The sequence below is a fragment of the Panthera uncia genome, chromosome B1, assembly GCF_023721935.1.
Source record: "Panthera uncia isolate 11264 chromosome B1, Puncia_PCG_1.0, whole genome shotgun sequence".
Lineage (NCBI taxonomy): Eukaryota > Metazoa > Chordata > Mammalia > Carnivora > Felidae > Panthera > Panthera uncia.
The window spans coordinates 141,814-169,129 of record NC_064811.1 but is presented as its reverse complement, the minus strand read 5'-3'; the positions used below and the strand labels follow the sequence as shown (position 1 = coordinate 169,129).

General features: G+C 56.7%; 2 protein-coding genes across 3 annotated transcripts; one reads left to right on the top strand and one right to left on the bottom strand.

Annotated features, from left to right (window-relative positions):
* Positions 1–11,630: 11,630 nt before the first annotated feature.
* On the top strand, positions 11,631–20,025 carry SLC49A3 (solute carrier family 49 member 3). 2 transcript variants are annotated; one of them, XM_049630116.1, is made up of 10 exons: positions 11,631–11,973; positions 14,943–15,101; positions 15,286–15,499; positions 15,661–15,737; positions 16,735–16,872; positions 17,010–17,126; positions 17,870–18,022; positions 18,264–18,421; positions 18,648–18,757; positions 19,350–20,025. In XM_049630116.1, the coding sequence occupies exons 1-10, from the start codon at positions 11,671–11,673 to the stop codon at positions 19,514–19,516; spliced, it is 1,596 nt and encodes a 531-aa protein (XP_049486073.1). In that variant the 5' UTR covers positions 11,631–11,670; the 3' UTR covers positions 19,517–20,025. The 2 variants fall into 2 exon arrangements, with proteins under 2 accessions (XP_049486073.1, XP_049486072.1); XM_049630115.1 differs by having other exon boundaries at positions 11,632–11,973; positions 19,310–20,025.
* A 259-nt stretch (positions 20,026–20,284) lies between these two features.
* On the bottom strand, positions 20,285–27,313 carry MYL5 (myosin light chain 5). The gene is made up of 10 exons (XM_049631866.1): positions 27,262–27,313; positions 26,858–26,959; positions 24,423–24,523; positions 24,089–24,133; positions 23,187–23,294; positions 22,923–22,998; positions 22,039–22,143; positions 21,490–21,568; positions 20,778–20,826; positions 20,285–20,490 (listed from the first exon to the last, which is right to left on the bottom strand). The coding sequence occupies exons 1-10, from the start codon at positions 27,311–27,313 to the stop codon at positions 20,389–20,391; spliced, it is 819 nt and encodes a 272-aa protein (XP_049487823.1). The 3' UTR covers positions 20,285–20,388.
* Positions 27,314–27,316: the final 3 nt, after the last annotated feature.

Genomic DNA, 27,316 nt, shown 5'->3' with positions numbered 1-27,316 from the left:
GGGGCGGGATCTGGAGGGGGCGGAGCCCGAGGGCGGGGCCGGGGCGTGGTCATAAGGCGCAGGCGCGTTCCGGCAGGGCTAGGCCGAGGGATCTGGAGAGGGGAGGGCGTCGGGGGCGGGGCCCTCAGCGGAGGCGGGGGCTCGTGAGGGCGTGGCCCGAGGGGGCGTGGACCAAGGGGGTGCGGTCTGCGGCAGGAGTCTTGCTGTACACTGGACTCAGCAGGCAGCTGACGCCGACTCCAGCTCCGGGACCTGACCGGGGCTTTCCTCTGGCGGAATCCGTCTCGTTCTTGCAATTCAGTCCTTCCTGGGACGTAGCAGCGAGAGCTCTCCGTGCACCAGGCAGGAGCCGGGGGCCGCACACGGACAGGGCCCTGCTTTCGGGGCCCCGGTCCAGTGGGCAGCAGGGCCGACCCTGAAACTCTGTGTGTCCACCCTTGCGCAGGCCCTGCCCTGGAGCGTGACGTCCACCCCTTCGTGCGGTCCACACCTTAGCGGGAGGGGGACAATAACAAGAAAAAGTAAATCTGATATAATGTGGGAGCCAGATAAACTGGTTGGGGGAGGCCGTGGATGTCTGGAGTGTTAGTTACAATAGGGTGGGTGGGCATGGAAGGGACAGAGGGGAAGGCGCCACAGAAGCACAGTGTAGGAACATAGAGGTAACGGCCTTGCAAGTGTCGGCAGGTGGGGTTCACAGGCTAGTTGTCCCGCCAGCACCAAGCTGCACAGTGGGGAGATTGAAGAGAGCCAGCATGGAAGCCAGAGGGAATGGGGCACGAGGAGGCAGGAGATGAGGTCAGAGGGAGAGGTCCCTGGGTGTTATGAGCGGAGGGGTGACGGCACGGTGCTGGCATCGTAAGCCTCCCTCTGGCTGTGCTGTGTCTGTCTGGCAGGAGCAGAGCAGGAGGCAAGTGGTGCCCTGGAGGAGAGGAAGTGTGAACTGCTGGGGGATCAGCCTGAGAAGAGGCAGGGATGGGTGGGGAACAACTGGAAGGGTGGGCAGCTGCTGACAGTCCGGGCAGCATGATGGAGTGCACAAGGGTGGAGTCAAGAGTGTAGTCGTAAGGTCCATTGGCCCCCCAGTGGAGCCGCTGTGTAGTACGTGTAGTATGAGTTTGCAGTGTGTGGAGATGGGTGAGCTGGTCAAAAGAGTGAGTGAGGGTTGGGGGGCTGAGCCCCCTGCCCACGTGGAAAAATCAGCAAGTCCAGGTGGATCCAGTAACAAAGACTGAGACTGAGCCAGCTGGAGAGGAGTGATGTCTGGTCAGCTGCTGAAAGGGGCAAGGGGAGTGAGACCCTTCTGGGGCCTTGGCCTACGTACAGGTTACGTAGGGGTAAAAACTGGATTGTGGTGGGCTCAAGAGAGGAGGGTAAATATAGACAAATTTTCCAGGTGGTTTGCTGTGGAGGAGCTTCTGGGACTAGAGGGCTGCTTAACCTTTGGGCTGCAGCCTCAGTGGTACTGGTGCAGTGCAGGGGGAGGCTGGCCACGCTGGAGAGAGGGGAGGCTGCCTGAGCCCAAGTCCTCACCTGGGGCCAGGGACCAGATCTGGAGATGGGGCTGTGGCAGCCCTCACGCTGCAGGAGGCAGCCCCAATGCAGGAGGTGGGGGGTCTGTGCACCATCTCATCCAGCTGCCTCTATTTTCCAGTGACACGGCAGCTAAGTTGGCCCAGACTGGAGTAGAGGCCTGGATGTCAAAAATGGGGATGACAGGCCGGGATCAGCTCTGGGTGGAGGGCACAGTGACCCTAGGAAGTCATTTGAGGGCCCTCTGACACCGTAGCCATCTGTCTGCAAAGGGGGGAGAGCCAGGAGCGTGTGCATGACGCATGGCCACTTGTCTCTCTCAAAGGATGCAGACCAGACATCTGGCCTGCCTGCTCTCTCCCGGGACCTTGTCAGCAACAACATCCCAGACCTTGACCCTGAACCCTGGGCTCTTGTATTCAACTGGCTGGACACATCTCTACTGGGATATCTTTAGGGAGCTCAGGTTCTGATATCAGAGTATCCACTCCTGATCTTCCCCCAACCTTGCTACCCACCCCAGCTCCCATTGCAGAGGAGAGGGCTCCATCACGCCGGCTAAGCCAAGACAGTGGGGTCTTTTCTTCCAACCCCAAAACTGCTGTCAGCAGACCCCTCAGAATCTGGCTATGGCTCTCCATCCCTACCCTGGCCCAAGTCCACTGATTCCTCCTGGATTAGTGCATGGCTTCCAGACTAGTCTTTCTGCTTCTTTCCTTGCCCCCTGCCCAATCTATTCTCAACACAGAATAGTAACTGCCGTAACACATTAGTCAAGGTATGTCTCTCCTCTGCTCAAAAGGGGTGTCACTCAGAACAAAAGCCCAAGAGCGGGTAGATTACAGGGGACCCAAGGAAACCTGGGAAGATGGAAATGTGTGCTGTGTTGATGGTGGTGATGAGTTCATGGGTGTATCCGTGGGTCAAAACTCATCGAAGTGTACAGGTTACGTATGTGTGGCTATACCCTGATAGAGCAGTAAAGAAAGAAGAAACCAGAGACCATGGGTACAAACGGTAAGAGGAGGCTGCCCCCCAGCCCACTGCTCCCTCCTCCCTGGAAGGTGAGCTGTCCTCACTCCTATGCCACCCAGCCATCCCTGGGCACTGGCCTGTTCTGCTCACCCACCCAGCTGTCCCTCCTCACCCCCCCTCCCCCACAGGCCATCCTCTCTGTTGGATCACTACATTTGCTTACAAACTCAGAGTGAGGCTGTCTCCTGATGGTGTACTTCTCTGCTTATCTTCACAGCACGACTTCTCCGAAGAGCTGTCTACACTCAGCCTCTCCATTTTCCCTTTCCATGTTCTCTCTTAAACCCTCAGACTTCTGTCCTGCCCCTCTCCAGCAAAATGCTCTGTCCAGACATCCAAGACTTTGTGCAGCTGTACCAAGGGCCATTGTCATCTCCATCTCCAAGGGTCATCTCCGTGACCCCTGTGCTGCTCTCTCCTGAAACACTTTCCCTTTGCCTGGTTCTCCATTCATGCTCTGCCCCCTGACAAGCACCTTCTTGGCCCCTCTGCCATTCTCTTCTCCTCCTGGGCTCTTCCTGTCAGGCCTCCTCTCCTCTCCCTGAGGCTCCTCTCCTGGCTGGTGATCGCTCTGCCCCTGTTGGTTTTATTTTATTTTTTTAAATTTCTTTAATGTTTACCTATTTTTGAGAGAGAGACAGAGTATGAGCAGGGGAGGGGCAGAGAGAGAGGGAGACACAGAATCTGAAGCAGGCTCCAGGCTCTGAGCTGTTGGCACAGAGCCCAATGCGGGGCTCGAACTCGTGAACTATGAGATCATGACCTGAGCTGAAGTTGCATGCTTAACCGACTGAGCCACCAGGTGCCCCACTCCATCCATGGTTTTAAGCTCAGTCCAGATGCTGGCTACCCTCCAATGTTTATGCACTATGTGTCCCTCCAGTGAACAGCAGACATCATTCCCACCAGGTTCAGGACACAACTCTGGGCCTTCCCGGGTGACCCGCTTCCCTCCATTTTCCTCTCTCATAGCCACTCTACCTTTTCTGTTACTGGGGCACAAACATTTGGACTCATTCCTGATGACTCTCTTTCTCTGTTTTCCCACATCCAATTCCTGGGGAAGTCCTGTTGGCTCTGTCTTCAAATATGCCTTAATCCGGCCATGGCTTCCACAGCCGCCGACATGGCCTGAACCCACCTATCCTGTCTGGGTTGGTTCCACAGCCTCTGTGCCCGCCCCCAGTCTGTGCTGAACAGAGCAGCCAATAAGCTGATCCTTCAGTACCTAAGTCAGAGGGTGCCAGGCCTGTGCTTAGCAGCCCAGTGGATGCTCTGAGCCTCCAAGGTCTTGCCTTGGGCCCAAGCCCTGCCTTGACTCTGGCCCGGCCCTGGCTGCTCTCCCCAACTCACTTCTTCCAACCACATGGCTCTCCTGGACACGCTAGGCCCTCCCATCTCAAGGCCTGGCAGAGCCGTTCCTAGACCTGGATGGCCCATCCTTGATGCCCGTGGGGCTCCTTCCTCCCTCAGGCCTATGGTCAGATATCACCCGAGGCCTCTTTGTCTGGTGACAAAGCCTCACCATTTGATAACTCACCTTATTAAACGGAGCCAATATATAATAGCAAGATCCTCATACGTTGCTATTGGAAACCGTGGGGAGATTGACGATAACCTGCGAAACTACGTGGGCATCTATCCTTTGGCCCAGCAATCCCCAAGTAGGAATTTATCCCAAAGATAAATTGGGAAAACTGGTAAAACACTGGCAAAAATGCAAAAAAAAAAATTTTTTTTTGAAGCATGAACAAGGCTACTAATTGAGGCATAATTTGTAATAGAAAAAACTGGAGCCAGTCCACATGGTATCACCTGTGGTAATTAATAAACAATCGAGTCTGCACCCCGTGGGTCCCGGCGGCTGCAAACAGAGAGGCAAATACCCATCTATGCTGTCACGGGGTTGCCACGAGCGACGAGAGCCAGACCACATTGTTGAGATAGGCAGTGTGGACAGAGGGTGTGCAGAGTGCTGCCGCTTGCCCAGTAAATGGGGATTATTGCTTGCTTCCTATGTGCTTGCCCGTGTTAAGATCCTTGTGGGTTGCCGCAGGCTGGTGGCAGTAGCAGGACTTCTGCGTCTCTCTGAATCCCCTCACAAAGCAGAGAGGGATAAAACCACAAAAGGAACGGGGCGTCTTGGTAGCTCAGTTGGTTCAACGCCCAACTTGAGCTCAGGTCATGATCTCATGGTTTGTGAGTTCGAGCCCTGTGGGTTCTGTGCTGACAGCTGGGAGCCTGGAGCTGCTTCGGATTCTGTGTCTCCTCTCTCTGCTCCATCCTCCACTCATGCTCTGTCTCTGTCTCTCAAAAATGAATAAGCATTAACATTTTTTTTTAATTTTTTTAACGTTTATTTATTTTTGAGACAGGGAGAGACAGCATGAATGGGGGAGGGTCAGAGAGAGAGGGAGACACAGAATCTGAAACAGGCTCCAGGCTCCGAGCTGTCGGCACAGAGCCCGACGCAGGGCTCGAACTCACGGACCGCGAGATCATGACCTGAGCCGAAGTCAGATGCCCAACCGACTGAGCCGCCCAGGCGCCCCAGCATTAACATTTTTTTAAAAAAAACCCAACAAAACAACAATCAGGTGGGCTGCAATGACCTCAAAGCACACACACAAATAAAGACATCACTCTACACAAACAGATACCCATTCATTTCCAATGTACATGAAAAATTTCCTAAGTATATCATACCATACACAAAATGTCATACCACATGATACACAGAAAACTGAGATACTAATTTCAACCATACAGAGAAAAAGGTTAGACACCCATCTCACAAATAAACACTCATGTCTCCTCCTTTTCTCCACCCCCCCAATACTTACTTTCCACCTCAGAACACCATGCTAAAAGATTCATCATGCCATATCCTCAAACAAAAAATTAGGTCCTCGTAGGGGTGTTTTTGAAGAGTATATCCTATTGGAAGGCAGTTCTCCATGAATATCTCATGTTTCTGTTTCTGCATGGTCCAGGTCGTCAGAGCAAAGTCATTTAGAGCCTAATTAGGAATGTTTGTCTCAGAGACATTCCAGTATAGTCAGGAAAAATACCCATCCTTCCCCTCCCTGGAGAAGATTTGCTCATATTCCAGTGCGAAGAGAAGGTCTCTCTCTGGAACGCAGGGTGGGGAGGGTCACAGTAGTCCTGTCTAAGATAAGAGTTTCCTATTTCAGGGTTCCTCTGAAACGTACCCCACTGCGTGCATGCCACCTGTCTGCCCATGGAGATAAGACCCGAGGAGCCAACACAAAGCATTGCCCTTCACCTCCGACCTGGGTCCTGTGCTTCCTGCATACACACATACGTGACCTGTGGTAGGCTACCTTGTTAGCTTACAAGTACAGCAAAATTTCAGACCCAGCACAATTTCTGATTTAACGCATGCTCATTTTATGCCACACACACACACACCCTTCACATAATACAACCAAAGAATTAGATGCCTGTTTTTCCCACCCATTCAGACAGAAAAAAACAGATAAGCATTTCACACCATTACGTATACGTGCGAGAGACCCATCTTGCACCGCACGTACCAAAAACCATACAGTCTTACATAACGCACCACGAACACACACTATCATACCATCCCGTACCAGACACACAAAACAGGTGCACGTCAGGCCATGCGCAACATTAGATCCTTATTTCTCTCGTAAACATACTAGACGCCACTTCACACCATGCACATACAGAACAACTGGCCACCTCACAGTGTGTGCATATGCACCTGTGAGAACTCTGATCCCCCCTCTTCTTTAGCTGGCTGAACAGGTCTGAGCAGCACGTAAAAAATGGACCCCAGAGTCCTCCTTGGGAGGGGCTGGCCAGCTGGGGCGGAGGATACTTGTCATGACTTTGAGATGTAATGAGCCTCCCAGGCTGACTTCCCTGGACTGTGGCAGAGACACAGAGGGCAGATTAGGGGAGGCAACCCAAGGGCTTTTCTGGTGAGAGCCAACTGGAGTGCAGACCACAGCGACCAGGGGTGTTGTTCATTTAACTAAACAGGTACACATTCCAGTGCAGATTTGTGAACTGTTTTCAGATCGACTCCCCGATTGGCCTCCCATAAGGATAAGGACTGGGGCACACCGTCCTTTTTGAGGCAGCCTGCGAATCCAGATTCTGATTTGCTTGCTTGCTCAGTTCCCTGCTGTGGGGCAGTGTTGGTGTGTGTGGGCTTTCAGCAGCCTTGAACTCAGGGAAAGCAGCATGGAGTGGACGAAGGTGTGGGTGCTGGGAAGGGAGGGTGTGCTTCTGGAATCAGACAGGCCAGAGGCTGTTGTCCAGGATGTGCGTTGCAGGGTGGGGTCAGGGGAGAGGGCCACCCTGTGGAGAACCTGCTAGACAGGCCAGAAGGTCACCCACCCCACACACTTCTATTTTCTCCCGCAGCTGTGTGCTGGCTGTATCCTGTTCCAGGGATTTGGGTGTGGACATACCAGCTCCTGCCCTCAAATAGTTGACATTCTCTTGAGAGGAGCAGATAAAAGAGGAGTAAAGACCAAACAAACAGGATGGGCTGTGGCCATCTCATCAGATAAGGTGAGATTTCTTCCCTGATACTGTCAGTGAAGAAGGCGTTGCCTCTACTCTATTCTTGGCAAAGGGACTGCTCTCAATCGCTCAATTGTGAACAAGACAGTATTTAGGGAAGACACGGGTAGCCTGAAGAAGTCTTGACTGGTGCTAGTTTGGGTTGCTGATGGGAGTCTGTATTTGGTTAAGAAAAAAGGAGATAAAAAACTGAAACACATTTAGTCATAATTGTGTGTTGAGTGTTATTTTAAACAAGTCTTTAAAGGTCGTGTCAAAAGGAAGACACCAGGTGGAGATCACTAAAGGGCCCCTTCAAGATGCGGTGGTCCCAAAGGTGTGCGGATGTGTTCTGGGCTCAGGAAGACACTTCTGTGGGTGGTGCTATACCTGGATTCAAAATCTGAGAAGCGTAGATGCTACGTTGAAGATAGTTGTCCATAATTTCAATAAAATGTGAGAGTGGAAAGAGTTGTTTCCAAACAAATGTGCTTTCCATCCTATGTGAGTTTTTGTTTTATTTTATTTTTCATGTTTATTTATTTGAGAGAGAGTTTGCGCGTGTGTGAGCAAGGGAGGGGCAGAGAGAGAGAGAGGGAGACAGAGGATCCGAAGCAGGCTCCGAGCTGACAGCAGAGAGCCCTATTCAGGGCTTGAACTCACAAACCGTGAAATAATGACCTGAGCCAAAGTTGGACGCTTAACCAACCGAGCCACCCAGGTGCCCTATGTGAGTTTTTAAAATTAAACTTATTTTGAGATAATTATAGATTTAAATGCAGTTGTAGGATATAATAAAGAGATTCCTTGTACCCTTTGCCCAGTTTCTCCAAAGATAACATCTTCAAAACACAACTGTATGATATCACAACCCCGATACCAACATTGATGAATCACAATCTTAGATTTCTCCAGTTCTGCTTACACTCATATGCGTGTACTTAGCTTCACGTGCTTGTTTCACACATATTGGTTCCTGTATCCACTGCCACAGCCAAGGTAGAGATTTCCATCACCAGGAGGACCCTATCTCCCACTTGCCCTCTCATGCCTAAAACCACTAATCTTCTCTCCACTTCTAAAATTTTATCTTTTCAAAAATGTTAAAAAATGGAATTGTGAAAATTAATAAAGGGAAAGTTCACTAAAATGGAATAGGGAGTTTCCACAAGTGAAGCTCTTAATTGCAGAATCAACAGGAGGGGAGGGACCTCCTAGGTTAGTGCTATATTGCCACTGCTTTATTATCCCACCAGGAGGAAGGTTTCCTTCTCCCCCAGCAACAGCCCAGCCAATGAGAGATTGCCACAGCCCAGCCAATGAGAAGCCGCTACACTTCCAGCTCCTAGCTGGACTTTCTGCCCTCCTGACTCTCTCTTTCCTCTCTGAAAGAGCCTCCTCTGCTTTGTTCTCCAAACTAGCCTATGGTTTTTCAGTAGGTTGCTTGCCCTGGACTGCAATTCTCTGCTGTTTCCAAATAAACACATTTTTGCTGGTAAAATAAGTGGCGGTTTTATTTTTAAAGTTAATAGATCATAAAGGATATAACCTTCTGAGTTTGGATTCTGTGCACCGCCCCCCCCCGGCATAATTACCCTGAGATTCACCCAGGCTGCTTCCTGTATGAACAGTCCATTCCCAGTGAGCCCACTCCACGGTCTGGATGCATTGCAGTTGGCTCAAACATTTACTCACTAAAAGCCATCTGAGTCATTTCCAGTTTTTAGGTATCACAAATAAGGCTGTTATGAACATTTGGGTACAGATTTTTGTTGAAAATAAGTTTTTATTTTCCTGGGATAAACTCTGAAAGTACAGCTGCTAGGTCATAAGATAACTGCTTATTGGTTTATAAGACACTGCCAGCCTGTTTTCCACAGTGGCTGTACCGTTTACATTCTTCTCAGCAATGGATGAGTAACCGAGTTACCCACAACCTCACCAGCATTTGATGCCATTGTTTTTTATTTTAGCCATTCTGAGAAGTGTGTAGTGGTATCTCATCGTGGTTTTAAGAATTTTTTTAATGTTTATTTATTTTTGAGAGAGAGAGAGAGAGAGAGAGAGCGTGCACCCCCCCCCCCCCACACACACACGAGTGGGGGAAGGGCAGAGAGAGAGGGAGACACAGAATCTGAAGCAGGCTCCAGGCTCTGAGCGGTCAGCACAGAACCTGACTTCGGGGCTCAAACTCATGAACCACGAGATCGTGACCTGGGCCGAAAGTCGGACGCTTAACCAACTGAGCCACCCAGCCGTCCCCATTGTGTTTTTTTAATTGTGGTTTTAATTTGCATTTTCCTAACGACTAATGATGTTAGCCATTCATTATTATTTGCCATTTGTATTTCCTCTTCAGTGAAATGTCTCTTCATGTCTTTTGCTAATTGAACTTTCGCTTTGCTTTTTTACTGTTGGGTTTTGAGGGTTCTTTATATAGTCTAGATACCAGTCCTTTGTTGGATATGTGGTTTACAAATATTTTCTCCCACTCTATGTCTAAAAAACGCTTTGTTTGTTTATTTATTTACTTTTGAGAGAGAGAGAGAGAGCATGCGAGAGCAAATGTGTGTGCTTGTGTGCAGGGGAGGGGCAGAGAGAAAGGGAGAGAAAGAGAATCCTAAGCAGGCTCTGCCCTTCCAGGAGCTGGAACTCATGAACTCAGGAGATCATGACCTGAGCCAAAATCAAGAAGATTCCAGGGCTTACCCAACTGAATCACCCAGTCACCCCTACAAAACTCTTTTGATAGGAATTGTATTAATCTTATGGATCAATCTGGGGAGAACTGACATTTTTACTATGTTGAGACTTCTGATCCATGAACATGGTACATCTCTCCCTTTTTTATAGGTCTTCACTGATTTCTTTCATTTGTGTTGCATAATTTTTAGCATTCAAGTTCTGTGTACAGTTTGCTAAATTTATACCTTTTGACCTTAAAAATATAAGTCAATTATTTTACCAGCAAAAAAATGAGTTTACTCGAGAATAGCAAAGAATTGCAATTTGGGACGAGCAAGCTACGGCCAAAATCACAGGCTAGTCGAACAAACAAAGGAGAAGAATGTTATTTTAAAGAGAAGGAGGAAGTTGGGAGGGGTTGTTTTGAATTAAAGTCCATTGGAAAAAGACAAGAGTGTATAGGGATGACAGTTTCTCACTGGCTGAGTTGTAGGGGTGGTTAATTTCTTGCAGGAGATGCATCATGCGTATCTTTTCCTGTTGGGGCCTGTAACTGATGATTCTTTCCTATTGACAATTCTTCTGTTAGGGTCTGTACTGGCAATTTCTGATATTGAATGGTACTGCATGAGAGCTCCCCCTTCTGGACTCCTAACTCCCTTAAATTTTTTTTTTTTTTTTGAGAGTCAGCGGAGGGGCAGAGAGAGAGAGACAGAGAGACATAGAATCTGAGGCAGGCTTCAGGATCTGTGAGCTGCCAGCACAGAGCCCTACGTGGGGCTCGAACCCACGAACCAGGAGATCATAACCTGAACTGCAGTCGGATGATTAACCAACTGAGCCACCCAGGCACCCCACTGACTCCATTTTTATTGAGGTTTCCTTTTATTAATTTTTACTGACCCCGGGGGGGGGGAGGGTCTGTAAAATTTTTTAAAGATTAAAAATTTTTAATTGTCCAAAGTAATTTTAAATGGTATTGTGTCTTTAATTTTAGTTTCCACATGTCCATCGTTGGTATGAAAAAATACGACTGTGACCTTACTGAGCTGCCTACTCCAGGTAAGAGCCCTAAGGATGGGAGGAGGGGCCCTCTCAAGCTGAGCAGGAGGGTCACAGAGGTGGACAGGAATAGCGTCTCGTCCATTTATGTCAGCCCCATAGAGATCACGGGCGACCTTAGGAAGAGTAGTATTTGGAGAGTAGAAGGGAAGATTTCCAAGGTGGACTTCTGGGTGAGGAGGAAGCTGGAGAGGAGGCTGGCCCACCACAAGCGTGTTCTTGTGGGAGAGACAGCAGACATCCCCTCCTCTCTGCCTTGCAGCTCACGGTTCTCGCCCCACTCTGCCCCAGCTGTTTCCTCAGTTGCAAACTGCAGACAATAACCGGATGGGGGAGGCTGAGTGCCCCCAGGTCCCCAGGCCCTTTCCCTGGGCAGGCCAGGCTAGCCTTGGACCCTGCCTTCCTCCTGAGCAGCACCAACTCTGCCCAGTCCCCTGGTTCCTGCTCCCAACAAGGGCCCAATCTAATGCCTCGTCTGGATTCGAGGCTCTTGGCAAACTGACCCCAGCCTCCTCTTCCACGCTGGCCTCCTGCCGCTCCTTGTGACTTGTTTGGACAGCAGCAATTGGGGTGGGGGAAAGTGTAGGGGACCTTTCCACAACCCCTTTCAGGAAATGCGGACCTCGTGCCCGGCAGAGTTACTTCATGGGTGCCCTCTCCTGTACCCACCCGCGTGGGCGTGTCCGCCTTGCGACCGCACCGAGGCCGTGACCTCCTTCGCCCCGGCGAGGGGACTTTGTCCCTGTTTTTGTGGCAGAGACTTCCATCCTGGCCAACGGAGCTGGGTCCAACTTCATGACTGGTATCTTTCCCCCTGGGCGGAGCAGCGACCGCCGTCCCTCGGGGCGGGGACTGACCCCGAGCGCCCCGTCCCGCCCCGCCCCGCGCGCCTGGCACCACCTTCCGGGGCGGTCCTGGCCCGGGCGCCGCGTTCCTCAACCCGCGCGGCGGGAGCGGCGGGCGATGGTTCTGCCCGCGGGGGACCGGCCGGGGGCCGACGCGACCCAGGCCCTGAGCGCGCTGTGGGACTACCGCGTCTACGCGCGTCGCTGGGTCTTTCTGCTGGTGCTCAGCCTTCTCAGCTTCTCCAACGCCACGGTAGGGGGTCTGGGGTCGCCTCCGTCTCCAATGCCCCGGTGCGGGGGTCTGGGGTCGCCTCCGGGCGGGGGCGGGCGGCCCGAGCTGGGACCCCGCCTGAGTCGGCGCGCTTCGAGCTGGGACCCCGCCTGAGTCGGCGCGCTTCGCACCTTCCAGTGTCCCGCTGCACCCAGGGCGGGGTCGGTGTGCATTATGGGACCGCTGGGAGTGGGGGAGCCGGCGACCTAAGCGCGCGGCCGCGGGACCAGAGGCCCTTCTCCCAGCTGTGGCTGCACAGGAAGTAAAGCTGGCATCTGTCCTCCAGGCGGCCCAGCCTGAGTCCTGTGACCTGTGGTAGTTTCGAAAGAGTCCCTCCATTCCTCAGGAGGAGGTGGGGGTCACTGTCATAGCTGGAGAGGGGTCTTCCTCCCGAACACCCAACGTCTGGCTACAGGCCTTCATGATCTGGCTCTTGCCCTCCCTCTCCAAACTTCCCACCCCAGTCTGCAAGGCAGTCAGGGCTCAGCCGCCTTGCTTACCTGTGCCCTGGAACCTTCACTGGGTTTCTGAGTCAGTATGCGGGACCCTCACAGGGGGCCTTCCTTACCTGTGTGCACAGCCTCTCCACAGTTCCCCAGCTGGGGTCCCCAGTGACCCGTTACCTGTTCTAGAATGGTTCCCACTGCTGGCAGTGACCCTGCAGAGACCGGAGACCGGTTGAGCAGTGAGAACAGGGTCTACCACTTACAGGGGCTCAGCTCCCCAACCTGCTTCTCTCCAGCTCACCCCTGAGCCCCCAGCTGTTCTGTGCAGAGGTTTGGGCCCCTCTTTCCCTAGCCCGTCACGTACAGCAGGCTCAGTGGGGGTGTGGGCAGACACCTCAGGGAGGTGTCCAACCACTCTTGGATGTTATTCCAAACTGATCAGGGCCTTTTGCCTCTTTTCCTTGCTGACTGCGTGTGGAGAGCCAGCCTTGTGCTGGGACCAGGTGGCATCCATGGCCTGGGCTGAAGTCTGCTGTGACTCTGGAAACCTCTTTTCTCTATGGGACTCTGCACAGTGGCTTGTCGGCCAGGTGCCTCTAGCTGCTAGGAAGCCGGAGCTGGCTCTGGGCCCAGCGGTCTGAGGACACAGCCCCTAGAACTGCTCTGATGACTCTGAGAGGGGACGGGTATCATGAGTGGCCTCGAGAAGTCCCTTGGACACTGAGGCGGTATCCTGCTGCACTCTCCTTTGGTCCACAAATCATTACGGAGCAAGCAGGACTCTCATCAGGAATTACGACCCCTGCTCTGTTCACCACGATAAACACTGACCATGAGGCTAACCCCAGCCATGTCCCCTCGTGGACTTGTCTGCAGCCAGGTGACCACAGCTCTATGGTTCTGAGAGGGCAGTGTCAGAGGCAGGTGGAACAGTGTCTGGAGTGAGGTCTGGGTGGCCTCAGAGTGACCCAAGGAGACAGCCTAGTGGTCTGGGCAAGAGCCAGCACGTGGGGCATCTGTCAGCACACTCAAAGGGATACAAGGAGGCACCTGGCAGGGCTGGAGCGGCCTGAAGGGAATTCTTGTATGCAGTGGAGATAAACTGTTGTCCCCATGTTGCCTTGCACAGTTTAGACCTGTCTCTGCCCTGCCAGCCACAAGCTTTGGGGAGGAGCAAGGAATGGGCTTGGCTCAGCAGGGTGGGTTTGGAGCACAGACCCCGCGGTTTGTCTTTGCTGGATCAGTTGGGCAGGAACAGGTCTTTTTCTGGACCTGGAAGATCTGTCCTCTGTTTTGTCCTAAAAAAGGGGGTGGAAAAGGAAGGAAAGGCAGCTGTTGCCCAAGTTCTCTGTCATGTGAGACTTTGTGGTCAATGTCTGTTTGGGTCAGCAAGCCTGGATCTCACTGGCCTCACCACGGAGGGTGTGGTCTGGGGCCAGCCCCTGCATTTCTGGGTCTCTCAGATTTGCAGTGATTGTGCACTTTGAATTGTGCTGCCCTTGTCTTTGGTCCATCCCTGGCCCATCTCCCCTCTCCCACCTGCAGTAACCCTTGGAGAGCCCCTCCTCCCCTCTTGCCTCACCCGTGCAGGGGTCTCAGCTCCGCCAGGAAGGTCAGTGGTCTTCCCCACTGACCCAGTCGAGCTTAAGGTCTTGCCTCAGGTCTGCTGGCCGAAGGTCTGTGGAGTTGAGTCCCAGCACTTGACAGCACCTACAGCTGGGAAATGTCACCTGTCAGGGAGGGCCTCACGTCCCAAACACCTGGGTCTCCTGTAGGACAGGTGGGGCTGGCTTTGGGCAGGGCCAGCGCATAATCCAGGTGTTTCCACCTGGGACTCAATCACTGAGTTTGCAGACAAGCTAGAGATACCTTTTGGGCCCCTTTCTCCCCCCGCCCTCCCGTGGAAACATCCCTTCAGTGGCTGCAGGCCCACCCAGCCTCCTGCCCTTATCCATCTGGGTATTCACCACAGGCACCACAGCACCCCCAAATGTGCTCCTCTGCCCAGCCAGTCTGGGCCATCTATACATCTGTGCGACTGGGAAGCCAGGATCCAGACCCCCTCTTCTACCCTGCCAGGCTCCAGTGCTGTCCAGTACCTGGTCTAGGCCTCTTCATGCCCATGCACTGTGTAGAGCTCCCCTTCCCCCTTCAGACATCTGCCTCTCACTGGCAGCCCTCTGGGCTTTCTCCTTAGAGGGTCAGTCTTGGTAGGGCTTATGATCCTGCAGACTCTGGCCGGATCTTCAGCCTCTGTCTCCGCCCCCCCCCCCCCCCCACCGGACCGTGCCTGCAGGATGGTGCTGTTCTGCATCCCGGGCACACTGTCTGGCCACCCCCCCAACCTGGTGCACTCCCTTGGAGGTGACTGGATGAAGACACTGGCCCTTACGGGACCGCCAGGCACTTTCTCTCCCTCAGACTGGCTGGCTGAGCCTGGGACAGTGGGTGGCTGTGGTGTCTGTGGCACCTGCTCCATGGGCTGATGCCAGCGTGTGTCCACAGCTGTGGCTCAGCTTCGCACCCGTGGCCGACATGATTGCCCACCACTTCCTCCTCTCCACCGAGCAGATCAACTGGCTTTCGCGAGTCTACTTCGTGGCGTCCATCCCGTCTGGCGTGGTGGCCATCTGGGTTCTGGATTCTGTTGGGCTCCGCTGGGCAGTGAGTCAGACCCCACATGAGGGTCAGCTCTTGAATGGGGCAGGGTCCTCGAGTGAGGGCTCGAGAGCCATTGCTTCCTCTCTGGGGATCTCCAGGCAGAGCCACTGGGGTGGCAGGGTGGAGGGCAGGGTGCTGGGCCGGGAGTCCGGGCTGGCCAGGCAGCCCTCCAACCCCATCCCTGCAGACCATCGTGTGCGCATGGCTGAACTTTGCCGGGAGTGTGTTCCGAACCTTGCCCTTCATGGTCGGCGGGATCCAGGACCCATTTGCCTTCCTCATGGGTGGGCAGAGCCTCTGTGCCCTGGCCCAGACCCTGGTCGTCTTCTCTCCGGCCAAGCTGGCTGCCTTGTGGTTCCCTGAGCACCAGCGAGCCACGGCCAACATGATTGGCACCATGTGTGAGTGGCGGGGGGTGAGGCTGATGGTCTCCCGCGGCTTAGTGAGAGGGTCCTGCCACCTCTGTGCTCCCAGCTCTCAGAGAGCAAAGGGCTCTGCCTGTGGGCTGGGGACCAGGCCTGGCCACGGCTGAGCTGACATGTGTCTCCATCTGTCCATCCAGCAAACCCCCTGGGCATCCTGGTGGCCAACCTGCTGTCACCTGCCCTGGTGAAGAAGGAGGAGGACATCCCCTTGATGGTGAGGGAGCTCATGAGGTACAGGCACACGCATGTGCATTTGTGTGCGGTGTGTGTGTGTGGGCATGATGGGCTCGCGTGTGCACACACGTGTGTACGTGAGTGTTTGTGTGGAATGTGTGCACGAGCCAGTGTGAGTATGCACCTGCCCCTCCCTGTGGCCACGCCAGCAAGTGGCCCCGGTGCACGCGGGATTTCTCCACGTGTGCGAGTCCTAGGCACCTCGTCAGACACAGCTCTAGGGACCAGGATGTTGGTTTCCTTGGTGGGGAGAGGCCTTTGGTGAGCTGAGAGGCTGACTGGAGCAGGAGGAGGCAGTGTTTATGGGGCGGGCTGGAGAGGGAGACGAGGGGCCAACAGAGGCCCTGAGGTGGATGTGAGGTTGAGGGGTAGGGGTTGCAGCCAGAGGCCAGCGTGTCTGCTGTGGAGGGAAGGGTCAGCCAGGTGGTAGGTGGTTGCCATTGATGTGATGGAAACCCCGGGGGTGTCTAGGGGGAGAGTGATTCAACCTGGCCCAAAGACTCGGGGAGCCAAAGACGCGGTTGCAGCGTCCAGGCGGGGCGTTGGGACTTCGGTTGGGTGGGGCGGGGGGTGGTAGCTCAGGCCAGGTTGGGAGAGGTGAGGGGCTTCCAGCTGTGCAGCCAGGTGAGTGTTGGGTCATTCACAAAGGCAGGAAGGAAGGTTCAGTTGGCAGGCGGATGGGTGAGTCTGGGGTTAAGGTTGTCACCGAGGAAGTCATCTCTGTGTGACATTTCGAAAGCCAGGGCTCCGGATGGAGCAAAGCCGAGCAGACCCCCAGGCTTGCCTTTGTCTGCCTAGGGAAGGCCGGCGGGGGTAGCTAGCAAGGGGGCCGTGTGCCACCTGGTGCCCAGAGCGGTGGACGTGAAGCCCTCGTGTGCATGTGCACGTGTTTGCGAGGGCCTGCGCACGCACACATACTCGTGTGCTCGCAGACACACTTGCACACGCACGCACACTCACGTGCACCCTCTCCCCAGCTGGGCATCTATATCATCCCTGCCGGCATCACCTGCCTGCTGGCCACCGCCTGCCTCTTGGAGAGCGTGCCCCCCACCCCACCCTCCGCCAGGGCCATCCACTCCACCTCAGAGAAGTTCCTGGATGGGCTGAAGCTGGTCGGTGCCGTGGGATCCCGGGCTGGGGTCATCGGGGTGGGGAGGAGCTGAGGAGGGAAGGGGGTCAGGACAGGCCCCGTCGGAGCCTCTGCATGTCCTGCGGGAGCTCCTGTGCTGAGCGGCGCCTTCTCCCCCAGCTCTTGTGTAACAGAGCCTATGTCGTCCTGGCCGTGTGTTTCGGGGGCGGCATCGGCATCTTCTCCAGCTTCTCGGCCCTCCTGGAGCAGGTCCTTTGTGTGAGGGGCTACTCCAACGTGAGTGCTGCCCCGCCCTGACCCTTTCTCCTGCTCAAGGGTGGGGCTTGGGGGCATTACTGTCACCCTGAAGGCCGTCTGCCTCTGCCTCCGTCAGGTGGCCCAGGACCTCTCCCCCAAGTGCTACATTTCCACACCTAGACAGGGTAACCTCCTGTTGTGGGTGGTATTGAGATGCCGTGTGTGAAAAGTTGTGTCGGGTGCCAAATACAGTCTGAGGATGAGTGGTGGCCCTGAGGAGGGGATGGTGGCGGTGCCCAAGTGGCCTGGGATTTTGCGTGTGCTTTCCGCTATCTTTCCCAGTGTCCCACCCAGGATGGCTTCAGCCCTGAAGGCCGAAGTGTCCTCTTGTGATATTTGGAGATTGGAAAGGCCTTGCTCTGCTCATAGCATCTCTGGCCGTGCCCTCCCCCGTCTGGCATCAGCCCTGGGTGTGGGATTCATGCCTGGTGTGTTCCCAACTCATGAGGGGCCCGTGGGCACTGAAGGGTGTCTACAGCAACCAGGCCCTTGCCTTTAGCAATTGTTGAGTCCCCGGGGCATGGCGACACAGGAAAGCGGCGCCTCCAGTGGAGGACATGCTACCCTGGCTCATAGCTAATCCTACAGCTGAGCCTTCCCTGTCACCCTGCCATGGGCCTCTTGGTGATGGTGTGTGTCTTGAAGGTGAGTGCCTCCTCCTGGGGCCCCGGTGTCACTGTGCCCCGATGATGGGGTGCCCCCCACCTCCTCTCCCCCTCCAGGAATTTATAGGCCTTTGTGGGGCTCTCTTCATTGTGTTTGGGGTCCTGGGGGCCCTGGTTCTCAGCCTGTATGTGGACCGGACCAAGCTCTTCACCGAAGCGGTCAAGATTGGCTTCTGTCTGACCTCCGTGGTCTGTGTGGCCTTCGCTCTGGTGAGAGTCCCCTCGAACCAAGACTACCCTACAGTGGTGGGAGTGGGGTGCTCTGGGGCAGGGCAGCTGGCAACTGGGTCAAAGCAGAAATTTCGACCTTCTGCCCACTGGAGTGGTCCCTGGGTGGGATGGGCTCCCCGGTCCCCTGACCCTGTCCCCTGCTCAGCTCAGACAGGGTGCTGGTACAGGGCCTGGCTGGGTCTGGGTGTCCCATCCCTCTGTGTGGCTCACTGCCCCCTAGGTGTCTCAGCTGCAGGGACAGACCCTCGCGCTGGCTGCCATCTGCTCACTGCTTGGCCTCTTTGGTTTCGCGGTGGCACCCATTGCCATGGAGCTGGCCGTTGAGTGCTCCTTCCCTGTGGGTGAGGGTGCGGCTGCGGGCCTGATCTTCGTGCTGGGGTGAGTGTCGGTCCCTCTGCCACTTCCCTGGGACCCCAGAGACCCTCCCCTCACCCCACTCCAGGCTACACAGTGGGTCACCTGCACGTTCTGAGCTGCGTGCAGTCCTAGGCTGGCTGCTGGGGTCCACACTGACCGGAACAGCATGCTGCCCTCAGAATGACCGACGGCACTGAGAGCAGTGAGCGGTGCCTGGGGCAGGGCTGAAGGCCTCGTGGCTGTCTAGGCAGGCCGAGGGCGTGCTCATCATGGTCCTGCTGACTGCCCTGACCGTGCGCCGTGCGGAGCCGTCTGTCTCCACCTGCCAGGATGGCCAGGGCCCACTGGACTGGCGGGGTGAGTGCCCCGGCCTACATGGGACCTCAGGGCCTAGCCCCCCCACCTCTGGCCCTGGAAACTCCCTTCCACGGGCCCCTTCCTCTCGGCATCTTTTGCTCTCCTTGCCACGTGCAGGGCACCCACAGGGCTAGGGCGGGGTAGAGTTGGAGGGCAACAAGGCCGACCTTTCCCCACCAAGGCTTAGTATGGTGGGAGCAGCCCTGAGGCCCTGATGAAAGCTCAACTTTTAAGCCCACGGGAGTTGTTTAAAAATGAGATCAGGGAAAGAGAGAGCGAGGCAAAGAGAGGAAAGAGAGAGAGTGACAGGGGTGAGGATGGCCACGTCCAGGGACCCCATGCCATTGACCTTGGATCTCACTACACCTGGGTCTGTGAACATGCCCTCAGGGCCCGTTGGATGCTGGGCAAGATCTGTTTCCAGGTCACTCTCTGGTCATGGCCAGTGGGGTCCGCGGGGGCTCTGCCAGCCGTGTGGCTACTCTGGGTCCTGTGTGGGGAGCTTGGCCGCTTGGGCGAGCCTCAGAACAGAGCTGGGTTGTGTCTCCCCAGTGTCCATGCTGCTGATGGCTGGCCTCTGCACCCTCTTCAGCTGCTTCCTGGTTCTCTTCTTTCACACTCCATACCGGCGCCTCCAGGCTGAGGCCAGTGCGAGCTGCTCCATCCAGGAGGACATGTCCCCTGCGACCGTGGACCGCGAACCCCACCCGGCAGCCACCCCCTGAGGCATCCACACGACCTCCGGCACTGGCGCCCTAGGAAGCTCGGGGCCACTCATCCCTAGAGCTGTTCTCCTGGCCCCGCCTTCTTGTTCCTGGGAGCCCTGAGCCCCTGGAACCCTCAGGACTTGCAGAGATGTCACAAGGGTCCCTGACGAGATCTGGAAGCTAAGAGAGCAGTTAGTGCATCAAGAAGTGGTTCTGGGGACGTGAAGGGGAGGCCAGAAGAGACAGGCTTTGGTCACAGGGTGACATCTTCATGCAGGTGCCAGAGGGACTTGGGGCAAGGCAGGGTGGCCCAGAGGAGACCCTGTGGCTGTGGCAAGAACCGCTGGAGCCGTGTGACAAGCAGACACCCCAGTGGCCAGGCCAGACCCAGGGCGGCTGGTGCTGGAGCAGCGTATGGGTGTGGACCTAGCAAGAGAGGCAAGAGCGAGGGGGACATGGAGGGATTGGGGCCCCTGGGGGCCCCTAGCATGACCGAGTCTGGAGTCGACAGTTGTGAGAAAGGCCGTGTTTGGGGGATCCCAAGCCGTAGCTTTACTCAACCTCTGCTGACCACTGAGTGGCCTAGTGCCCTGGGATGAGTGCTAGCACGGCGGGAGGGGCCAGGCTGGGTGGGGAGGGGAAGCAGAGGGAGGACCCCACAGGCAGATGCTCCCACCCCAGCAGGCCCTTCCCCTCCAGACTCTCCTAGTTCCAAGCAAACACTCCCACCCGCAGTGGACCCTCCCCACACTCTCCCTGCCAAGGCAGACACTTCCCCCACCCAGGTGGAGGTTCCCCACCTGCAGACTCTCCCACCCCCAGGTGACACGTCCTCCTCTCCCTCTGCAGACACCGGCAGGCAGGTTTGTGGGTTCATGTTTATTGAACTGGCTGCAGCCCAGGTGGGGACGGGGGCCGTGCCCCTCACTCCTCCTTCTCCTCCCCGTGGGTGAGCACGTAGCTCAGTGCCTTGTAGTCCAGGTTGCCTGCAGCATCGATGGTGGCAAACTGGAACATCTGGTCAACCTGCAAGCCAGTGTGGTGTGGGGGAGGGTCAGGCCCAGGGAGGAGGGGAAGGAGCAAAATGGTCCGCTGAATTACAGGCAACTAACTCCAGCCAGCTCCCAGTGTTGTTTTTGCTTGTGGGGAGCCAGGGGTGGGACCAGGGCCCAGCCACTGGGTGTCCTGCCCACCCTGATGGTGCAGCTTCTGGAGGCCCAGGGAGTATCCCCCCTGGAGCCCAGAGGGCCACACTGGAGCTGCACGGAGGGCCATGGGGGAGGGGGTGGGGTGGGAGCGGAGTGGACCATTACCTCTTCAGCGGTCATCTTGTCTGCCTGAGACATCAACAGCCGCTTGATGCTGAGGACAAGGAGGGAGAAGCCGAATTAGGCTGCTGTGAAGAAAGGGACCGTCACCAGAAGAACTGGAGGGGTGGCCCAGGGGAGCCCCGTGACTTGGCTCTTCTGCGGTGGGATGCCTCAAGGGGGGTGCGCTCACCCTCTAGTCCCACCCACTCACAGTGCAGGTGTCTTTGGAAGCCTGGCTCTAGGGGGAGTCCTAGGCACCAGGGAGTGGTCACTGGGGAGTCCTTCCTGACACTCAGGGGTCACTACCCCTTGTGGGGGCTCCACCTGCGGGGAGGAGACTGAGGAGGGATTAGAGGCAAGTGCCTGGCACACCAAATATGCCCACCCCCAGTGCTTGGCTGATGTAGCTCTCAAAGGGGGTTAAAGACCCAGTGATGGTACAAGTGGCATGACCAGCTGGGTTACTGGGTGCCCTGGCCTTGGTGTGGGTAGGACTGGTTTTGCCCTCAGTTGCCCTGAGGGACTTGGGACCTTGGGGCAGGCAGCCCAACACCCGGACCCTGGGGCGGGGTGGGGGGGGGGCTTGGCGCCCCTCAGAAGAGATGCCCAGGTTGGGGGGGGGGCTTGGTGCCCCTCAGGAGAGATGCCCAGGTTGGGGGGGGGGGGGCTTGGTGCCCCTCAGGGGAGATACTCAGGCGTTTGTGACCAAACTCACTAGTCCTTGTTGATGCTGCCTTTGCCTTCAGGATCCAGCATCTTGAAGGCATTTAGGATGGTCTCTTCGGCATCCGTACCTGCCCACAAAAGGCCTTGAACCAGGGGCTTTTAGGGCTCCAGTCCTGCTCTGGGCCATCCCAGAGCCTTCCCACCTCCAGCTCCTGCGCGCCTGGGAGACTCCACAGCTCCCACCCTGAGGGGACTGTTCTGGGGTCTCTGGAGTTCTACCCACCCTGAGGGGACTATTCTGGGGGTCCCCAGAGTTCTACCCAGGCCCAGAGGTGGAGCGAGTGCTCAGCGAGTGAGGGACAGAGGCTGTCGCCAGTAGGCAGATGGGAGGTAGGCTGGGCGTGTGACCCACAGACGTGGGTACCAGAATGCTACGCTTTTCATCAAATTGGAAAATTTGGATTTTTATGTGAAATGCCTGGGTTTGTAAGTGTTAGGAGCTAATGAAATATAGATGGCTTTGGCAGACTGGCCTGAAGGCTGCCCCTGGTCAGGGAGAAACCTGGCTCCATGGTGCTCCCCACCCCATGGTTCTCACCCGTCAGCTTCGCCCCAAACATATTCAGGAACATGGTGAAGTTGATGGGCCCCGAGGCCTCCTTGAGCATGGCATCCAGCTCATCATCCTTGACGTTGGTTTTGCCTGTCGCCAATACAAGACAGGGGGCGCTGGGTAGGAATGTCACACTCACCCTGGCTGTTCTTGTTGATGTGTCTGCTGTCCCCACTGGCCTCCCAACTCCATCATTCTCCAGGTGACCCCAGAATCAAGTTGGGGAGACCAGAAGGAGGGCAGTGAGCAGATGGGGGGGACACTTGGCCCAGGTGTGGTGGGGTACAGGTTCTGCACATCGGCAGAACCCCAAAACCTGAGCCCCAGGGAGATGGACTGCTGAGGAGGAGGAAGAGGCCACGCATGGGGTCCAGGGAGACTGTGATCTTACCTGGGTGTAAGGGGGCCCAGAGGAAAGAAACCTACCTGTCCTCCCCTGGGACTGCCTCAGGCTGAGAACGTGGCCCCAGATGGGAAGTTGAGGGGGAAAGGGCCAGTCTTTGGCTCTTCAGAGGAGCATAAGTTGGCTCCACATTCTCTCCCGGGTCTGTTTCTGGGCTTCCTTAGCATGCCTGGGGGCAGGAGGGCAAGCCTCCCCGTGCAGTGGTGTCCCTCTGGGAGGTTAGCCCTCCCCTGGAGCTTTGGTCCCAACTCCCCCATCCATGATGCCTGTGCTTGGGCATCTAGTGATGCCCTGGCCAAACCAGAGAGGGATTTCTCCCCCAGGGGAGACCCGGCCCACCTCCTCATGGCCCATGGGACGTGGGATGTCAGGTCAGGCTGTAGGGCCCAAGTGTAGAGCAAGGCTCTCCAGGGCTGGAGGACATTCTGAGGTGGGGTGTGGCGGGGTTCTGCCCCACGGCACATACCCAGGGAGGCATAGGTGTCCTTCAGATCCTCCTTGTCAATAAAGCCATCTCGGTTCTGATCCATCAGTGTGAATGCCTGAAACCGAAGCCAGGGTCACTAGGTTGCCAGGCCAGCCACACCGTGTCAGGACAGGCATCTACTCTCATTGGCTCTGGAGAGAGGCTCACATGGGGTCTTTGGGTCACCTGCCTTATGATTCCCAGGGGGCCCCTGAGTCAGGAGCTTCTGGGTGGAGGGGGCCTGGGACAAGAGCAAAGCCTCACCTCCTTGAACTCCTGGATCTGGGTCTGCTCAAAGTTGGAAAAGACGTTGGATGATGCTCTCTGGGCCCGAAGGCCCCCCCCTTCCTTCTTCTTGGTCTTCCTGCTGGCCTAATGTGAGAACAGCGAGGCTGAGGGGCCTCCAGGCTGGCATTTTGGAAGGCAAGGCAGAGGACGCATGGACTATAGCACCAGGGGCTCCGGGGGAACCCCAAGCCCGGGTCCCTGGGCTGGGATGGCTGTAGGCGCCCGGTGTGGGTGTGAGGAGCCCTGACAGCACAGCACCTGCAGCTCATCTTGAGCTTTGCCCTGCCATCCAGCCAGGAGGAACCGGCTGGGCCTGAATACCCAAGGAGCGGATGGGTTGTGCAGGTGGCCAGCAAGTGGGTGGGGCTGTTCTCGGGACCCTGCCAGGGTGAAGGCCAGGGCCCTCGTCTCTCACCCCAGACCTGCATGGAGACGGCCACGGAGCACAGATTTCCTCCCCACTGCACACACCCTCACACATGTAAACAGACTCAACTTGTGTGCACACACCCACCCACCACAGGCTTGTGCAGGTGACGCAAGTGTACATAGTCACAATCGCACACTGTGCATAAACACACACACACTCACACTCGCTCCTGCCCCAGTGGCCTGCAGGCCACACTCACCATGCCTAGGTCTGCCTGATGCGATGGTCTGTGCCCTCCCTGCCTAGGTCGCCTGTCTTAAGCTCCTACCCAGTCCCCCAGGACACTTCAGGCTCCGGCTGCCGCTCCCTACAAGGGCAGGCGCAGGGCTACCCTGGGGACTGGACAACTGCAGAGTGAGCTTTGGCAGCTGGCGGGCGACTCAGATGCCCATCTTGCCCTGCCCGGCAGGGCCCCCAGGTTTCCAGGCACCTCCCCACTGCCCCTCACCCAGAAGCTTTTGTTCTCCTGTTTTCTGTACACCTCCAGGGCCACCTACATGTAGACCAAAGACCCGGGAGCTATGGGAGCTAGAGGAAGGAGCACCTTTCCCAGATTTGCACAAAGTTACTGTGAGTGGCCTTGGGGGCTGGTCACCACGCGCTCCTTGAGCATGTTGTGTGCACCCTCATCTATCTGCCTCGGTGGCAGAAAAGTCCCAGGGCCCCGTCCCCATGGCAGGGAACTCCTTGCCTGGGACACAGTGGGGATAGCATTTCTGGGATGAAGGGCCATCCACATGGGCTGGGCCCTGGGCCATTACTCGGGCAAGTTTCCCCCCTACGTCGGGGCCCAGCAGGCAGAAGCTGGGGAGGGCACACAGGTGCCTGTGAATGGTGCCAGGTACCAAGGTCACCACAGAATCAGGGGCTGAATGTCCTGGTCCTGGGTTGAGGGGAGTGAAGGTTAGGGGTGGGAAAGGACGGGGGTGGGGTCTGTAGTCTGAGCAGGAGGAGGGCGCTTGGCGGCCGAATGAAGTGGGCAGGCAGGATTCTGCAGTTCCAGACCTGGGGAACAAGCCCTCGGAGCCCCTGTGCCTGCACCTGGTAGGGAAGCATCAGCTGCAGCCAGTCTGCAGGTGCGTCTGGGAACCACATCACATGTGAGTGCCACTGTAGCAGGGTCCTGCCCCTTGGGGCACACACCTTCCATCATGTGACACCCCTGAGGCGATCCCAGGGGCAGCTCACTGTTGGTCTCCACTAAGTATGAGACAACAGACACTGTGCAGAACCTAGGGAGGCGTGACATGCCTGGGGGGACTTGGGGGCTTCCTGGGGTTCTGTCTGGAGGACTCCCAGAGGGACAACCTGTCACTAATGTGGGAGACCCAGGCAGGGCTGCACTCTCAGCTGGGCAGGGTCTGACCGTGATGCCTGGGGAGACCCTAGCAGGGCTGCAGGAGTGGGGACCACTGCAATGAGAAGGGAAGGCATGTAGGATCTGTGCTCAGGAGGCCCCTGACGTGAGGAAGGCCAGAAGACACTGGCAGGGACCCTGGGGAGGTTTCCTGGGCTGGTAGCACTAAAGATAGCCGTGGAGTCTGGCTCCTGGGAGAATATCGGGATTCAACATGGACAGCTGGCCCTGACAGGTGCAGGGGCATCAGCAGGCGGTCCCAGTGTTCTGAGCCAGGTGGGAGCCCCCTCAGCCTTCAGGAAGGGCCCTGGGCCAAAGGAAGTCTCCCTCAGCTTTAGGGGTCTTCCCTGGGCAGCCATGTACACAGGGGCATGTGTGCCTGTGTGTGCCCTCCACTGGTCCCCTCCCCGTCTCCCCCGCCCCACTGGAAGCTACTGGTATGTGCTCTCTACCAGCACTCTGGCCTCATCTTCAGCCCAGGAGACATTTATTTTTGATTCTGGAAGCAGGAGTTGCTGAGGAGTCCTGTTTATTTTAAAATCCAGGGAAGGGAAAACACACTCATCACCCGAGGTCATCTGCCTAGCTGCTCAAGGGGGTAGGGGTGTGCACTCTGGATTGCCGCATGGCATGTTGGTGAAAGAGGGTTATTTTGTGCCTTGTGGGGTCAACATGTGCGTACAGTCTCCTCAGGGAGCAATGAGGGGGCTTGGGAAGGCCCTCCCCCCACCCCAGGCCGGGCAGAAGCACCAGTGGAGGCATCAGGCAGAGGTCTCAGAGTCCTTAGAGAAGAGCCTGGTGACCCTCTAGGATGGGCCTCCTTATTCCCGCCGCCATCCCAGGAAACAGCGCAGGTGATTTTCCAATTTCTCGGCTGGAGTCCCAGAGCCAGGACTCCAGAGCAAGCTGCCGAGCCAGAAGGGCCTCCCTCCATGCAGATTTACTGAGCACCTGCTTTGTGCCCTGGAGTTTTAGCCTCTGCATTCCATTCTCTTTAGATTTATAGTTAAGCTGTCTTTGGAAACGGAAGGGTATGGAAGAGTAGGGAAAAGTGGGCTCCCTCCGTCGTATTGGGGGCCCTAGTGAGCCCCAAACTCTGGTTCTCAGGGAGCTTCTGCCTGGATCCGTGCAGGGCCCAAGGGGGTGAGTGGTCCTCCTGTCAGCCCCACCCCCACCTGATTGCCTTGGGAACCACGTGTCCGCACAGCCAGCGCTGTTGGGAGGCTGGCTGGCTGGTCACCACTGCCCCATCTTTGGGCAGTCTCTGCACAGCTGCAGCTGACCTGTCACGTCTTCACCAGGACTAACCACAGAAGTGGGGGAAACCGGCTACTCTGAGGGGGACAGAGTAACTGGAAGGTTTACCCCCTGCCCGTCCCACCTTAAGCAGCAGAAGTGGGAGAATGAGGGCCCATCTGGGGGCTCTGTGGACCCAGGGGCCCTGATTGAGGTGGACCTTGGAGCTTCAAACTGCAGGGTCTGGAGGGCAGCAGTCAGGGAGCAGGTCTGCTAGCTCCCAGGAAGACCCCAGCCCCCTGTGCCGGAGAAGCTCCTGCTCTGCTCTGCTCTGCCAGGGGACTGGGGACTGAGACTGGGGGCGGGGGGGGGGGGGGGGGGGGGTTGAGGGGGCCCCCAAGGCGGGGCCCCCCCAGCAGGGGGTTCTGAGGCCACCATAATCAGCGGGGCCTGAGTGCAGAGGGTCTGGCCGCAGCCCCCACCCCCCACAAATGGGCCAGGAGCCTGGGGACCAGGGGGCCAGCGCTCAGGTCATACTTAGTACCTAGACCCGGTATTCCCTGTCCAAAACCTCAAACCCCTTTACCGGCCAAGGCCCCCTCCCAGTCGGTCCTTGAGGCTGACCTGGGACGGCCAGGGACCTGGACAGGCCTGGGCGGGGCTGCAGGCCGCACTCCAGCCGCCCGGCGTGGGTGGTGGTGGGCTCCTTCCCCGACTTTCCAGGCCCTGACGGGAGAGCCCTGGCAAAGCAGGAGGATACGGTGCAATCTATTTTACACTTTGTGACTTTGACTTGTAGTTTTCAAATATTTGGACATATAAAGGGCGGGCTCGATTGCTGCTCGACCCGGCCTGACAGCGTCCGGGGCTGCAGGAGACGTGGCGGGAGGCCAGCGCCTCACACCCAGGACAAAATCACCCGCGCCGCCCAGCCAGAACCCGCTTGCTCGGCAGTCGCGCACGCGCAGCTGGTCGCGAACAGCGCGCCCGGTGACTTCCCCGCCCCGAGCGGGCGCACGCCGTTCCACCTCCGCCCACCGGGGGGCGCAGCGGTGCCCTTGCTCGTCGCCAACGGCGCATGCG